Source organism: Dipodomys ordii, unplaced genomic scaffold (assembly GCF_000151885.1).
Source record: "Dipodomys ordii isolate 6190 unplaced genomic scaffold, Dord_2.0 Scaffold113, whole genome shotgun sequence".
Classification (NCBI taxonomy): domain Eukaryota; kingdom Metazoa; phylum Chordata; class Mammalia; order Rodentia; family Heteromyidae; genus Dipodomys; species Dipodomys ordii.
The window spans coordinates 3476713-3493936 of record NW_012267329.1 but is presented as its reverse complement, the minus strand read 5'-3'; the positions used below and the strand labels follow the sequence as shown (position 1 = coordinate 3493936).

General features: G+C 45.5%; 1 protein-coding gene across 1 annotated transcript in view; it reads left to right on the top strand.

Moving 5' to 3' along the window:
- Window positions 1–6457: 6457 nt before the first annotated feature.
- The window catches only part of Ipo7 (importin 7), a 71482-nt gene continuing 60715 nt past the window's right edge, over window positions 6458–17224 (top strand). Inside the window, exon 1 of the mRNA XM_013028777.1 lies at window positions 6458–6689. Within this exon, the coding sequence (XP_012884231.1) occupies window positions 6606–6689 (84 nt within the window). The 5' untranslated portion in view covers window positions 6458–6605. The remainder of the gene's footprint in view (window positions 6690–17224) is intronic.

The window sequence follows — 17224 nt, the reverse complement described above, 5'->3', positions numbered from 1 at the left end:
TTTTTTTTTTTGTGCCAGTCCTAGGGCTTGAACTAAGGGTCTGGGCAATATCACTGAGCTGCTTTTTTTTTGGGGGGGGTCTGGTTGTGGGGCCTGAACTCTGGGCCTGGGCGCTGCCCCTCAGCTCTTCAGCTCAAGGCTAGTGCTCTACTGCTTGAGCCCCAGCACCATTTCCAGTTTTCTGAGTGGCTTATTGGATATGAGTCTCACAGACTTTCCTGCTGGGGCTGGCTTTGAACCATGATTCTCAGATCTCAGCCTCCTGAGTAGCTAGAATTACAGGCGTGAGCCACCGGTGTTTGGCTCAAGATCCTATTTATTTATTTATATTTTTGTCCGTTGTGGGGTTTGAACTCTGGGCCTGGGCACTGTCCCTAGCTCTTTAGCCCAAGGCTAGTGCTCTAACACTTGAGCCACAGTGCCACTTCCAGCTTTTTCTGTTTATGTGATGCTGAGGAATCTAACCCAGGGCCTCATTCATGGGAGGCAAGCATACTACCACTGGGCCACCTTCCCACACCGATTCTTTCTACTTGGAAGAAATAAATCCTTCAAGGAATCATCCTAGCCAGAGACCCACAGTTTTGTTCAAGTTAGAATCCAGCACTACTAGCTGGGTGCTGGTGGCTCACGCCTGTAATCCTAGTTACTCAGGAGGCTGAGATCTGAGGATAACAGTTCAAAGCCAGCCCAGGCAGGAAAAGCCATGAGACTTTTATCTCTAATAAACTACCAGAAAACTGGAAATGGTGCTGTGGCTCAAGTAATAGAGCATTAGCCTTAGCTGAAGAGCTGAGGGTCAGCACTCAGGCCCAGAATTTAAGCCCCATGACCCACCAAAAAAAAGAAAGAAGCACCACTAAAGGACCTAGTAAGACAAGAAAGAAATTCTTTCCAAGTCTTTGAATAAGCCACCAAAATGTCATGGGAGTTTTTGGACCCCTAGATTGGAACAAGAATTTACCAAGACAAAGTAGGAAAACCAGATGTTTATTATAATGTCATTAAAGAAAAATGGCAGAGAGCTGGGATGTAGCTCAGTGGCAAAGTGCTTGCCTAGCAAGTGCAATGTCCTGAGTTAGATCCCCAGTACCAAAGAAGAAAAGACAAAAAAAAAAAAGAAAATACAGTTAAAAAACAAAAAACAAAACAAAGCTGGGTTCCAGTGGCTCACACCTATAATCCTAGTTACTCTGAGGACCCTGGTTCAAAGCCAGCCTGAGTAGGAAAGTCCATGAGACTTTTTGTATTGTTTTGTTTTTTGGTCGGTCATGGGGCTTGAACTCTAGGCTTGGGCGCTGTCCCTGTGCTCTTCAGCTCAAGGCAAGCGCTCTACCGCTTGAACCACAGCGCCGCTTCTGGTTTTCTAGTGATTTATTAGAGATAAGAGTCTCACGGACTTTCCTGCCCTGGCTGGCAATCCTCAGATTTCAGCCTCCTGAGTAGCTAGGATTACAGGCATGAGCCACCAGCACCTGGCTTCATGAGACTTTTATCTCCAACTAGAATTGGTGCTGTGGCTCAAGTGGTAGAGTGTTAACCTTGAGCTGAAGAGCTCAGGGACAGTGACCAAGCCCAGAGTTCAAGCCCCATGACCCACAAAAACAAACAAAAAAATGGCAGGGCTGGGAAGGTGGCTCAATGGTAGAGTGCTTGCCTAGCATGCATGAGGCCCTGGACTCGATTCCTCAGCACTACATAAGCAGGAAAAGCTGGAAGTGGCACTGTGGCTCAAGTGGTAGAGTGCTAGCCTTGAGTTGAAGAGCTGGGGACAGCGCCTAGGCCCAGAATTCAGGCTCTACCAAAAAAAAAAGGCAGGCAAGAGGGCATAGTGCTGTTGTTGCTACTGCCAAAAAATATTGTTCAAAGATATACAAGTAGATGTGAGAAAGAAGGAGAAAAGGCCAGTACAAAGGAAGGCTAGTTTTCTAATATTAAAAGAGATTATGTTGATCCTATAGGATTTGAGTAGATTTATGAAATTTGTCTCAAACCCAAAGTGATGCAAAAGGAATCATTACTTATGATCCAGGGCCAAGAATTTCATTAAAAGTGTGAACTTTTACATACTTCTAGGTTGGCAATGCCTGAGAATCTCACATGACACATCATCTGCCGTGGCATCACAGAAGTCCTGGGACAGGAAATGATAGATCTGTGGCTGAGGCCTGAAACAAGGTCTGTTGAAGTCAGGTTACTGACTTTTTGATTTAAAGCTGGCATTCTACCACAAAGCCACACCTCCACTTCTAGCCTTCTGCTGTTTAATTAGAAGTAAGAGTCTTCTTTAGCCGGCCACCAGTAGCTCATGCCTGTAATCCTAGCTACTCAAGAGGCTGAGATCTGAGGATCGCCATTCAAAGCCAGCCCAGACACCAAAATCCGTGAGACTCTTGTCTCCAATAAACTACTTAGAAAACTGGAAGTGGTTCTGTGGCTCAAGTGGCAGAGCATTAACTTTGAGATGAAGACCTAGGGACAGCGCCCAGGCCCAGAGTTCAAGTCCCACAACCGACAACAACAACAACAACAACAAAGGTCTCACAGACTTTCCTGTCTGGGTCGGCTTTGAACCGTGATCCTCAGATCTCAGCCTCCTGAGTAGCTAGGATTACAGGTATGAGCCACCAGAGCCCAGCTGGCTATTTGTTTTTTGAGACAGATCTTGCTATGCAGCCCAGCTTGGCCCCCAAATTCAAATTCTTTCTCCTGAGTCAATCTTCCTATTGCTGGTATTACAGACATGTGCCACCATACCTGATTGTAATACAATATAAAAAACTAGTTAAAATACAATTTACTTTCCCTTCTTTCCTTCGTTCCTTCTTTCCTTCGTTCCTTCTTCCTTCCTTCCTTCTTTCTCTCTTTCATAATTTACTTTCAGTGTGGGAATGTGGCTTAGTGGTAGAGCGCTTGCCTAGCATGTATGAAGCCTTGGGTTTGATTCCTCAGTACCACATAAGCAGAAAAAAACAGAAGTGGTGCTGTAGAAACTAGCCTTGAGCACAGAGAGGCTCAGTGACAGTTGCCCAGCCTGGAGTTGAAGCCCCAGGACTGGCAAACAAAACAAAAAAAACCAAAAAATACAATTTACTAGCCCGGTGCCGGTGGCTCATGCCTGTAATCCTAGCTACTCAGGAGGCTAAGATCTGAGGATTGGGATCAAAACCAGCCAGGCCAGGAAAATCCATGAGACTATTATTTCCAATAAACCACTGGAAAACCAAAAGTGGAGCTGTGGCTCAAGTGGTAGAGCGCTTGCCTTGAGTTGAAGAGTGCAGAGACAGCGCCCAAGCCCAGAGTTCAAGCCCCATGACCACTACCACCACCAACAACAAAATACAATTTACTTTCTTTTCTTTTTCCTTTTTTTTTTTTCAGTTGTGGGGCCTGAACTCTGGGCCTGGGCCCTATCCCTCAGCTCTTCAGCTCAAGGCTAGCACTCTACCACTTGAGCCACAGCGCCACTTCCGGCTTTTTCTGCTTATGTGGTACTGAGGGATCGAACCCAGGACCTCATACATGCGAGGCAAGCACTCTACCACTGAGACACCTTCCCAGCCCCTATACAATTTACTTTCTAAGACCATTTTATGTAGCAACATTCTTACTCTGTGCTTCTCTGAGAGCAGACATTGAGACAGAGTTGTAAATTTATTTGGAGTGTGATTCCGGAGAGCAGGCATGAAGGATAATGTGAGGATGACAGGGAGTGGGCAAAGACATTTCAAATATGAACTCTGTAGTTCTGTCATTGTTCTTGACAGCTGCCAGAACCTGTGAGACCTTTAGAGGAATCATTTGAAACATAACCCAAGACTATCCATCTAAGGATGAGACAGAAACATATTTATATGCCCAGTCCTGTTTCCACTAGCAAAGGGTTGCCACACAAGGTCCAGTTAACGTGGCCTGGACATTTCTACACCTGTGCTGCACCTGTGCAAATACCAAGCAGGAGGCCATAGGAATCCCAGATGTGTCACACAGAAGCCTGAAAGCAGGAATGAGAGGTAAATTGCAGTTCTGAGATGAGGTGCTATCAAGTTGTATCAGCATGAAGGTGGTTGTAGACTACTCAGATTAGTCAAAGAGCCAAAATGATATGAACTAGCTCTTAAGAGGTAAAGGAGGGGCTGGCAATGTGGCTTAGTGGTAGAGTGCTTGCCTAGGATGCATGAAGCCCTGGGTTCAATTCCTTTAGTACCAAAGAAAAAGCCAAAAGTGAAAAGAGGTATAAAGGAAAGACCTGTGAACTTTACTTCCTGAAAAACTTCTCTCTAGCTAAATTTATGTATGTAAGACTTATCTTTCACCTAAATTCCTGGGTCATCACTCAGATCATACAGCTCCTCACCCACTTTTACCTGCTCTTAGCACCTTATCTCCCATTTTTTTTTTTTCCCTGCCAGTCCTGAGGCTTGTGAAATCAGAGCCTGGCCACTATGCCTGAGCTTCTTTTGCTCAAGGCTAGCACTCTACCACTTGAGCCACAGCGCCACTTTCAGATTTTTGTTTATGTAGTACTGAGGAATTGAACCCAGGGCTTCATGCATACTAGGCAATCATTCTACCACTGAATTACATTCCCAGCTACCTTTCCTTTCATCTTAACCCTCATATTACTACTGGAGTGGCTTTTCTAAAATACAGGTAATGCTCTGATTCATATAATGATAATGTTGCCAATATTATTTTTAGGGTTAATAGGGTTTGAACTCAAAGCTTCACATTTGCTAGGTGAGAATTCTACTACTTGAGCCATACCTCAGTCTTTTTTGCTTTATTTACATTTTATCTTATTTTGTGCCAGTACTGAGGCTTGAACTCAGAGCTTCATACTTTTGCATGGTTATTTAGCTGGCACTTGACCACTTGAGCTATATCTCTACTTCTAGCTGCTTGCTGCTTTATTGGAGATAAGAGTCTTACAGATTTTCCTGCCTGGGCTGGCTTTGATCCTCAGATCTCAATGACCTGAGTAGATTACAGACACAAACCATGTACCCTAGAGAGTTTCTTCATTTCTTCGTCATTTCAGAATTAGAGAAATGTGGGTTAGAGAATTGACTCTGTTGTGGACTACTTGCCTAGTGAATTGAAGTCCCTGAGTTCAAATCCTAGAATGAAAAACACACATACAAAGAATATTATTGAATGAAATAATACAGTAGGTAGTGTTTTAGGGTTAGCTTTTCTCACTTAGCATAATGCACTGGTGTGGGTGGTTTGTTGTATCAGTAGTTTGCTCATGTTTATTGTTGAGTAATGTTCCATGCTGTGGGTATACTACAGTTTATTTAACCATTTATTCATTCATGGAAGGACTTCTGCATTCTACTTTGGGAAGGGAGGTAGTATGAGGGAATATAACCATTTATGTATCAAGTGGTTTTTTCTTTTTCGTGGGGGGGTTGTTGAGGTAGAACTCAGAGCCTAGTGCATCTTGAACAAACAAATTACTACTGAGTTACAACTTTTTTTTTGGCCAGTCCTGGGGCTTGAACTCAGTGCTTGGGCACTGTCCTTGAGCTTCTTTTGCACAAGGCTAATGCTCTACCTCTTGAGCCACAGTGCCACTTCTGGCTTTTTCTATTTATGTGCTACTGAGTAATAGAAGCCACCAAGCTCCACTGTTGAGCCATGTTTCCAGCCCTATTTTTTTAATTTTTGCTGCTGCTGCTGTGTGCCTGTGTGTGTGTGTATACTGGTCCTGGACTCTCAGAGAGAGAGAGGTTATCTGAATGATCTTTCTTTCTTTTCTTGGTTGGTCATGGAGCTCCTCTCCTCAAGGTGAGCGCTTCTGGTGGTTAATTGGAGATAAAAGTCTCACCTGGGCTGGCTTGAACCATGATCCTCAGATCTCAGCCTCCTGAGTATCTAGGATTATAGGAATGCGTGAGCCACAGGCTCCTAGCCGGAGGGAGGTTGAATTTAAGGTCTCATACTTCCTAATTGTAGGAGGGAGGTTACATTGTATCAGTTCGACACATACAATGTATATCGGTTTAATCACTGTCTTAAAATACCCCAGATTCCTTTTTATTTTGCCAGTCCTGTAGCTTGAACTCAGGGTTTGGGCCCTGTCCCAGAGCTTCTTTGCTGAAGGCTAGCACTCTACCACTTGAACCACAGTGCCACTTCCTGCTTTTTCTGCTTATAGAGGTGCTGAGGAATCGAACCCAGGGCCTCATGCATGAGAGGCAAGCACTCTACCACTGAGCCACCTTCTCAGCCCGCTGGTATGAGATTCTCCAGGAAGATTACATTAAATCTTCGTAACTGCTCTCATTTCCTCCCAGCGACGTTTGATGTTTTGTTCTCTTAGATTATGAAGATTCAAGGAGGAGCCAGCCTTGTGAGTTTCGGCTGCGTTCGCAGACTACATTTCCCAGGATGCTCCGCGGGCGCGCCGACAGGAAGTGGCCGGAGCATCTCCCGCCTCCACGCTGAGGCGAGGAGGTTCTATCCGGGGCCTTGGCGCTTCTCTTTCCTTTCGCGCCGGTTGCCGCTGCGGAGCGCGGCGAGTCCATGTGCGCAGTGAGTGGCGCTATTCCTGGCTTAGTAGCACCCGTGCCCCCAGGTTTGACCGAGTTCGCGCAGCGATGGACCCCAACACCATTATCGAGGCCCTGCGGGGCACCATGGACCCGGCCCTGCGTGAGGCCGCGGAGCGCCAGCTCAATGAAGTAAGGACGCCCGGCTAGTGCCGACGGCGGGCGGGCGGGCAGACTGGAAGGCCGAACCCTCCGGGCCTGTCCGGGGGAGCTCATCGGGTCGCCGAGTGGCCCAGCTGTAGGGGTGGGGCTGAGCCCCGGCGGTAGTGCCTCGCCTGGGCGTCCCAGTCGGGTGCGGTGTCCGCGCCAAGGCTGCCTTTGCGTCGAGTCCCAAGCGGGGCCTTTGGCTGCGGTCTAGGCTTGGGGAGACGGTCGGGCGAGGCGGGCGTGACCGGCTGGACACATGGCCGGCTCGGGTGGCGGGCCGCCCTCTGGCTCACTCCCAGCTCGTCTCTCGCGTCCAGGAGGGGGCGAAACTCACTGGGAGGTTTTTTCAGACGTTTCTGTGACCAGTCTCGCCGGCGCCGGGTCTGGAAGGACTGCTGGGAATGCTGACGGGGTCTACTGGAGACTGTACCTGTCAGCCTCGTCCCTTCTCTGAGCAGATCCGTGGTCAGTCTCGGGGACAACTTCCTCCTCTGGCGAGGTGCTAGGGACAGCTTTTAGATACAGGCCTGCGCCTCTTTGGCAGGGCAGGGGTAGTGCGAGTTCCACTTAGTAGTCTGATCTGTGCTCTCCTGTCATAATGCCACAATTGGGAGGCGGGGTGATGTGGACTGGGTCAGGGGAAGTGCACCCTTCTAGGGAGGTGCACCACTGATTTGTTCTGTGACCTTGGGCCAGTCTCTTAATCTCTTGATCCTGAATTTTACCCATTCATAAAATTAGAACTCTGTGATAGTCCAACGAGATAACATAAATCTGAGTGACTTGAAACGTGCCACGCTTCATCATTTCTGATACTGCATTGCTGAGGGTTTTTTGTTTGCCCTGTATCTTGGGGGAACACCAAGGAAAACACGTTTACTATGTCTGTCGTCATTCTTTGTAAACTTTGCGGGCTTATATATCAAAAGTGCTTGAAAGGTTTCTAAAAGGACCTCTAAATTATTATATACTGCTTTAGTATACTACTAAGTCTATCAGTTTTAGTGGTTTACTGTACTTTTTTCTCTGTGTCTGTGTGCCTGTGTGCTTGCTCTGGGTTTGAACTCAGAGCTTGGGTGCTGTCTCTGAGCTTTCATGCTCAAAGTTACCATTTGAGCCACAGTTCCACTTCTACTTTTTGTGGTGATCAATTGAAGATAAAGAGTCTCAAGTGCGGAAATCCTATTTGGCTTCAACTGTGATCTTTGGGTCTCCTGAGTAGCTAGGATTAAAGGTGTGAGCCACCCACAACCAGCTACTGTACATTTTTTAAAAACTTTATTAGAAACCCCACTTTCCCTCCCACATTTTAAAAATTAGCATCTATTGGTTAATTACAAGGATATTTGGTTATGACATGTCTATATAGGTACACAGTAGATCTGGATCAACCCTTCCTTTTTCCCTCATTCGTTACCTCCCCATTCATTACCTCCTGAAACCAATTTTAACAGACTTGGTTGTTCCATTTTTCACAGATGTACATACCCCAGATGATACCTGTTTTACAATCTTCCCCTTTCCCCTCTATCCTAATGCTCCATCACTTAATGCGCACCTCCACTTCCAGTTTTTTGTTGGTTAAGTGAAGATAACGTCTCTTGGGTTTGACTGCCTGGGCTGGTTTTGAACTGGTATCCTAAGATTTCAGACTCCTGAGTAGCTAGAATTATAGGCATGAATCACCTACCTGTGCCTGGCCTAGTAAATGCGTTCTTGTCATCCCTTTTTTTTTAAAATACAATTTTATTACTAAGGTATACAAAAAGTTTACCATTTCAGGTAATGAGTACATTGCTTTTTTTGGACAGTGTCACCTCATTGCTTTCCTCGAGTTTCCCCTCCCACTCCTACCTATAAGGTATATAGTTCATCCATTTTTTAAGTGTGTGCTAGCTCACTGGTATTTCACACACATGGACATTATTTTAGTCAGATTGACCTCCTTGCTTACTCTCACTTTTTCCATCCCCACTCCTTCCTGTTATTCAGCAACTACCAGTGAATTGCTTTGCTGTCTTTATTGAAAGATGCAATATATTGTTCTTCACCATCTAACATTCTAAAAGAAGCCTCACCTTAAAGAAATGCAGCTACTTATGTTCTCCTTAGCTGGTTAGTAAGCTTTATTCATTTATTATTTTTTGGGTGATCGTGGGGCTTGAATTCTGGGCCTGGGCCCTGTGCTCTTCAGCACGAGGCAAGCACTCTGCCACTTGAGCCACAGTGCCACTTCCAGTTTTCTGGTGGTTAATTGGAGATAGTCTCTCAGACTTTCCTGCCCAGGCTAGCTTTGAACCTTAATCCTCAGGTCTCATCCTCCTGAGTAGCTAGGATTACAGGCGTGAGCCTCTGGTGCCTGGCTCAGTAAACTTTATTTTTTATCAATTTAACAGAAGCAGCAGGATACTACTAATTGAACCACTTCAATGTACAATGCTGTCCTAAGATCCTGCCCTCTAGGAACTTAGTGTTCAAGAAGACCACCTACAGATCAGACACCTCTAAAATTATTTCAAAATAAAAAGGTATTTTTACATGTAAATGAGACTGTTAGACTTAAGATTGCTTAAGAGTTTAGATTTCTATTGGATATATAATTTTCCTTTTCTTTTCTTTTCTTTTTTTTTGTCTGTCTGAGACTGAGACTGACTCTTTGTTCATTAGCTGATGGTCTACCATATCTCGCCCCTGGATGTCAATTCTGTGGAGGAAATTTAGGATTACTTTTTAAAATTTTGTGATAGCATGCATTTCCAGGATCATGTTTTTCTTATAATAATAATTATAGGACTGGGAAGGTGGCTCAGTGGTAAGAGTGCTTGCCTTGCATGCATGAGGCCCGGAGTTCGATGCCTCAGCGCTGCATAAGCAGAAAAAGCCGAAAGTGGCACTGCGGCTCAAGTAGTAGAGTGCTAGCCTTGAGCTGAAGAGCTGAGGGTCAGCGCCCAGGCCAAGTTCAGGCCCCACTGACAATAATAATAATAATAGCAATAATCCTGAAAGTTTCATCTTGGTGATTTGCCCTAATAATACATTATTTTTACTAAACGCACTTGCATGTAATTACTTTTAAAAAATATTACTTGCTGGGCGTTGGTTGCTCATACCTGTAATCCTAGCTACTCAGGAGGCTGAGATCTGAGGATCATGGTTCAAAGCCAGCTGAAGCAGTAAACTTTATGAGACAGTTATCTCCAATTAATTACCAGAAAACTGGAAGTGGCTCTGTGGCTCAAGTGGTAGAGCGCTCACCTTGAGCTGAAGGGCTGAGGGACAGTGCCGAGGCCCAGAGTTCAAGCCCCATGACTGACCCGCTCCTCCCCCCCCCAAAAAAAAAATCACTTGCAGTAGCTGCTCAATAGGCTGAGATCTGAGGGTTACAGTCCAAAGCCAGCCTAGGCAGGAATGCCTGTGACATTTTTATCTCCAACTAACCACCATAAAGCTAGAAGTGTATGGGCTGAGATATATTGTAGCTCAGTGGCAAAGCACTTGCCTATGAAGTGTACTCCAGTACTGAGGGAAAAAAAAAGGCTAGAATGGAGCAGTGGCCCAAGTGGTAGAACTCCAGATCTGTGCAAAAAAAGCTAAGAGACAGCACCCTGCTCTGGGTCATCGAGCCAGCACCAGTTGAAATGATAACTATACAAACTTGGGGAAAATTTGAAATTGGTTTTTTTCTGCAAGCAATTAGCAAATGTTTGGTTATATGCACTTACATTAGAGACCTGGGGTAAGTATAATCAAATGATACCCGAAGTTTTTTTTTTTCCTTATTAAATTATACTGGAATTTGAGCTCTTGAACTAAGTGCCTTTGAGTCACCCATCCCTCCTGCAATTTATTTTTCAGAGAGGGTCTCCAACTTGCTTGAACTTTCATCCTTTTTTTTTTTTTAATTTTTTTTTTGGGTCTGGTCGTGGGGCCTGAACTCTGGGCCTGGGCGCTGTCCCTCAGCTCTTCAGCTCAAGGCTAGCACGCTACTACTTGAGCCATAACACCACTTCCGGCTTTTTTTTCTGCTTATGTGGTGCTGAGGAATTGAACCCAGGGCCTTATGCATGCAAGGCAAGCGCTCTACCACTGAGCCACCTTCCCAGCCCCTCCCCCCCTTTTTTTTAAGTCATGGGGCTTGAACTCTGGGTCTGGGTGCTGTCCCTCAGCTCTTTGCTCAAGGCGTGTGCTCTACCACTTGAGCCACAACACCATTTTCAGTTTTCTGGTGGTTAATTGGAGGTAAGAGTCTCACAGTCTTTACTGCCTGGGCAGGCTTTGAACCAGGATCCTCAGATCTCAGCCTCTTGAGTAGCTAGTATTACAAGCATGAGCCACTGGTGTCCAGCTCCTCCTGTTTTTGTTTTTCTTTTTGGTCGGTCATGAAGCTTGAACTCTGGGCCTGGGCACTGTCCCTCAGCTCTTCAGCTCAGCTAGCCCTACCACTTGAGCCACAGTGCCACTTCTGGCTTTTTCTGGTTATGTGGTGCTGAGGAATCGAACCCAGGGCCTCATGCATGCAAGGCAAGCATTCTACCACTGAGCCACCTTCCCAGCCCCTCCTCCTGTTTTTTTAAATTTAAAAACATTTTTTGATGCCAGGGCTGGGAATGTGGCTTAGTGGTTGGAGTGCTTGCCTCGCATGCATGAAGCCCTGGGTTTGATTCCTTAGTACCACATAAACAGAAAAAGCCTGAAGTGGTATTGTGGCTAAAGTGGTAGAGTGCTAGCCTTGAGCAAGAGAAGCTCAAGGACAGTGCTCTACCAATTAAGCCCTAGTTCCACTTGGGTTGTTAATTGGAGATAAGAATCTTTTGGACTTAACTACCTGAGCTGGCTTTGAACCTTGATCCTCATATCTTAGCTTCCTGAGTAGCTAGGATGAGAGGCTTGAACCACCAGTGTTCAGCATCCTCCTGTTTGTGCTTTCTGAGGTTGCGATTATAGCTCCTGTTTAAAACCTTGTACTACTATGTTGGGTGCAAGTGGCTTAAACCTGTAATCCTAGATACTCAGGAGGCTGAGATCTGGGGATTGCAGTTCAGAGCTGGTTCGAAGCTAACCTGGGCAGAAAAGTCCTAGTGAGACTCTTATCTCCAATTCATTCAAAAACTGGAAGTGGCACTGTTGCCAATTGGTAGAACGCTAGCCTTGAGCACAAAGAAGCTCAGGGATAGTGCTTAGGTACTGAGTTTAAGACCTGTGATGGACCAAAAAAAACAAACCCATAAAACTATTTTGGAATATTGTGGAACAGTGAATGTTGCTAATCCTGTCTTAATCCTTTCAGTCATTTTTGTGATTGTTATTTACATTTCCTAAACATGTGTCAAATATAATATTTTTGGTTTGAAAGTAATAACACTTTATTTATTTTTTGTCATTTGTGGGGCTTGAACTCTGGGCCTGGGTGCTGTCCCTGAGCTCTTCACCACAAAGCTAGTACTCTTACCACTTGAACCACAGCACGCACCACTTCCAGCTTTTTCTGTTTATGTGGTGCTGAGGAATCAAATCCAGGGCCTCATGCATGTGAGGCAAGCACTCTACCACTGAGCCACCTTCCCAGCCCAATACTTGACTCTGTGTGTGTGTGTGTATCATGGGGTTTGAATCTTGGGCTTGGGCCCTGTCCCTGTGGTCTTCAGCTCAAGGCGAACACTACTGCTTAAGCCAATGTGCCACTTCCGGTTTTCTAGTGGTTTTTATTGGAGATAAGAGTCTCACCGACTTTCCTGCCCAGGCTGACTTTGAACCGCAATCCTCAGAACTCAGCCTCCTGAGCAGCTAGGATTACAGGTGTGAGCTACCAGCGCCCTGCTCCAGTACTTAAAAGTGTGTTGTCCTCGCTAATATGTTTTCCTGTTTTTTTTTTTTAATTGTTGTTTTTTGGTTGGTCATGGGGCTTGAACTCTGGGTCTTAGCATTGTCCCTCAGCTCTTCAGCTCAAGGCTGGTATTCTACTACTTTGAGCCACAGTGCCACTTTCAGTTTTTGAGTGGCTAATTGGAGATAAGAGACTTAAGGGGACTTTTCCGCGGTGATGCTCAGATCTCGGCCTCCTAAGTAGCTAGGATTACAGACGAGAGCCACTAATGCTCTGGGTCCATGGAAAAATAATTTTTAAAAAATTAGATTTATTTTTAGTGCTGGTAATGGTGCTTCAATTCAAGACATCACTTTTTGTTGTTGTTGTTGTTTGTAGGTGGTGGGGCTTGAATTAAGGCCTGAGTCCTGTCCCTGAGCTCTTGTGCTCAAGGTAGTGCACTACCACTTTGAGCCACAGCTCTACTTAAGGTTTTCTGCTGGTTAATTAGAGATAAGAGTCTGATGGAGTTTCCTGCACAGGCTGGCTTTGAGCCTCAAATGCCAAGGAGCACCTAAACTATATTGTAGATAAATCTGGTACAAGGTAGCTATGGAGAGAAAGCTGCTCATGGGTCTGGGAAGGTGGCTCAGTGGTAGAGCACTTGCCTTGCAATGCATGAGGCCTGGGTTCGATTCCTCAGCACCACATAAGCAAAAAGAAACAAACTGGAAGTGGCGCTGTGGCTCAAGTGGTAGAGCGCTAGCCTTGAGCTAAAGAGCTGAGGCACAGCGCCCAGGCCCAGAGTTCAGGCCCCACAACCGGACCCCCCCAAAAAAAAAAAAAAAAGAAAGCTGCTCAGGAATATCTGTCCTTGAGTTTCTTTGCTCTGGCTAGTACTCTACAACTTGAACCACAGCTCTACTTCAGACTTTTGTGGTAGCTTGTTGTAGATGAGTCTCATGAGATTTCCTGCCCAAGCTAGCTTCGAACCTCCTCCATCCTCAGATCTCAGCTGCCTGAGTAGCTAGGATTGGTCCCTTCCTACATGGTTGTTTAGAAGGTGCTTTTATGTTATAGTTAGTAGCTTTTTTTTTTATTATGAAAATACCGTACAGAGGGGTTACAATTACATGGGCATGGTTAGTAGCTTTTAAACTTGAATATTAGCCGGGCGCTGGTGGCTCACGCCTGTAATCCTAGCTACTCAGGAGGCTGAGATCTGAGGATCTCGGTTCAAAGCCAGCCTGGGCAGGAGAGACTGTGAGACTCCTATCTCCAATAAACCACCAGAAAACCGGAAGTGGCGCTGTAGCTCAAGTGGTAGAGTGCTCGCTTTGAGCTGAAGAGCTGAGGGAGAGCGCCCAGGCCCAGAGTTCAAGCCCCACGACCGACAAAAAAAAAAAAAAAACTTGAATATTAGAAGTTGTATATGTAGAAACCTTAGTTAAGCCAGGCATCGGTGGCTCACGCCTGTAATCCTAGCTACTGAGGAGGCTGATATCTGAGGATCACGGTTCAAAGCCAGCTCGGGTAGAAAAGTCTGTGAGACTCTTATATCCAATTAACCACCAGGAAACCGGAAGTGGTGTTGTGGCTCAAGTGGTAGAGCGCTAGCCTTGAACTGAAGAACACAGGGATAGCGCCCAAGCCCAGAGTTCAAGCCCCATGACTGACCAAAAAAACAAAAACAAAAAAACCCATAATAGCATTAAAAGCTCTTTTTTTGGGGGGGGGGTTGGTTGTGTGGCTTGAACTCAGGGCCTGGGTATTGTCCCTGAGTCCTTTTGCTCAAAGCTAAGCACTCTGCCACCTTGAATCACAGCTTCACTTCCTGGGTTCTGGTGGTGACTAGTCTCATAGTCCTTCCTGCCTGGGCTGGCTTTGAACTGCAGTCCTCAAATCTCAGTCTTCTGAGTAGCTAGTATTATAGGCGTGAGCCATCAGCTCCCAGCAAGAGCCCTTTTTTATTTTTTTTTGGGGGGGGTTGTCCAGTCATGGGGCCTGAACTCTGGGCCTGGGCGCTATCCCTCAGCTCTTCAGCTCAGGGCTAGCGCTCTACCACTTGAGCTCTCTTGAGCTCTCTCTTTGCTTATGTGGTGCTGAGGAATCGAACCCAGGGCCTTAGGCATGCAAGGCAAGCGCTCTACCACTGAGCCACCTTCCCAGCTCCGCAAGAGCCCTTTTTAATTAAGGATAGTTTTTATTTTTGGTGCCAATGCTAGGGCTTGAACTGAGGCTCTGGAGTTCACTCTTACCTTTATCTGTTCAAGGCTGGCACTCTACAACTTTGAGTCACATCTTCTAGCTTTTTGATGGTTAATTGGAGACAACTCTTGGATTTGTCTGTTTGGGGTGGCTTTGAACCTCAGATCTCCACCTCCAGAAGTTAGCTAAGATTATTGGTATGAATCACCTCTGCCCTGCCAGGAACTTCAGGAATGCCAGAAATGTTAGAGATCAATTAATGCTTTAAAAGATACCTTTTGTATGCAATTTTAGAATGTCCCCTCCTTTTTGGGAAGGTATTCACCCTTTAGTCAAACACTATACCACTGAGCCATACACCTTTTATTGAGGTAGTGTCTTATTTCCTGTTCAGCACATACCATACATCCGGCCACACCAAACTTTCAATTTTCCCTAATTTTTTAGGCTTCCACTGTACCACTTCAGCTTTTTGCCTCTTTTTCTTCTTTTGTTCTGGTACTGGGCTTGAACCTGGGGCCTGGGCACAGTCCCTGAGCTCTTTTGCTCAAAGTTAATGCTCTCCCACTTGAGCCATAGTTCCATTTGTGGCTTTTTTGGTGTTTAATTAGAGATGAGAGTCTCACAGACTTTCCTAACCAGTCTGGGTTTGAACCGTGATCCTCAGACCTCAGCCTCTTGAGTAACTAGGATTACAGGCATGAGCCACCAGCACCCGCTGCACTCTACTTCTTGAGCCTGCCACTTCCAGTTTTCTTGTGGTTAATTGGAGATAAGAGTCTCAGAGACTTTCCTGTTCAGGCTGGCTTTGAACTGTGCTCCTTATATCTCAGCACCCTGCCCATTAAATTTTTTTTGGGGGGGGGTTGGTCGTGGGGCTTGAACTCTGGGCCTGGGTGCTGTCCCTCTGCTCTTCAGCTCAAGGCGATGCTCTACCGCTTGAGCCACAGCGCCACTTCTGGTTTTCTAGTGGCTTATTGGAGATGAGAGTCTCACTGACTTTCCTGCCTGGGCTGGCTTTGAACCTTGATCCTCTGATCTCAGCCTCCTGAGTAGCTAGGATTATAGGTGTGAGCCACCGGCTCCCTGTGATGCCCATGAAATTCTTATCTACCACAAACTTCCCAAGTGGAGCTGTGACTCAAGTAGTAAAATGCTAGCCTTGCCGGGTACCAGTGCTGAAAGTGGCTCTGTGGCTCAAGTGGTAGAGCACTAGCCTTGAGCTGAAGAGCTCAGGGATAGTTCCCACACCCACAGTTCAAGACTCAGGACGGACATAAAAATGCTACCTTATAGCAAAAAAGCCCAGGGACAGCACCCAGGCCATGAGTTTAAGCACCAGGACTGGCACCAAAAACTAGAAGTAAAATTAAAAAAAAAATTTCATTTCAGTTTTGATTTTTTTTTTTTTTTTGGGTCCAGTCGTGAGGCCTGAACTCTGGGCCTGGGCGCTGTCCCTCAGCTCTTCAGCTCAAGGCTAGTGCTCTACCACTTGAGCCAAGTGCTACTTCGGGCTTTTTTCTTTTTGCTTATGTGGTGCTGAGGAATCGAACCCAGGGCCTCATGCATGCAAGACAAGCGCTCTACCACTGAGCCACCTTCCCAGCCCCCCTTTCCTTTTTTTTTTTTTTTTTTTGAGTCATAGTTCTACTTCTGGTTTTCTGGTGGTTAATTTAAGATGAGTCTTATGGGTTTTCCTGTCTGGGCTAGCTTCCAACCACTATCCTCAGACCTCAGCCTCCTGAGTAGCGAGGATTATAGGTGTGAGCCACAGACACCCAGATGTGGCTGGCTTTAGCTTTTATTTTTCCATTTTGATGATGCGGCTTCATGTATGCTTAGTAAGCCTTCTGCCATTAAACTACCTACCCCTTATTCTTCAACATATATTTGAGATGAGTAGGACTGCTTGATTCTATTGATAGGATTTTATGTTTGCATAAATGTCTTTATTTGGTACTAGTAGTGGGGCTTCATCTCAGGATTGCTTTTACTTGGCCTTTTTGCTTAAAGTTGGTTCCTACCACTATAGCCACACCTCCACGTCCTGTCTTTGGTGGTTAATTGGAGAATTCTTGTGGATTTGTCTACTTGGACTGGTTTCAGATCTGGATCCCCAGATCTCTGCCTCCTGAGTAGCTTGGATTATGATTACAGGTTCCTGGCAGTTTTAAGTATTTCACTGTACATTCATTTATAATTATTATAGACTTATGCACTCCTCATATATTGTGTATGTAAGGGCAAAATTGCTAGGATGTAAGATAGGTACTTAGCCAGTTTTCTAATACAGTTGTACCTTTTATTTATTTTCCTACTCTTATCAACATTTTGACATATTGCACTATTTTGGGAGGACACTGACTGTTGCAAAGTTGTACTAATTGTTTTTGTTTTTGTCATTTGGCTGAACATTCTTTTTTTTTTTCTTTGTTGGTCATGGAGCTTGAACTCTGGGCCTGGGTGCTGTTCCTCAGCTCTTCAGCTCAAGGCTAGCGCTCTACCACTT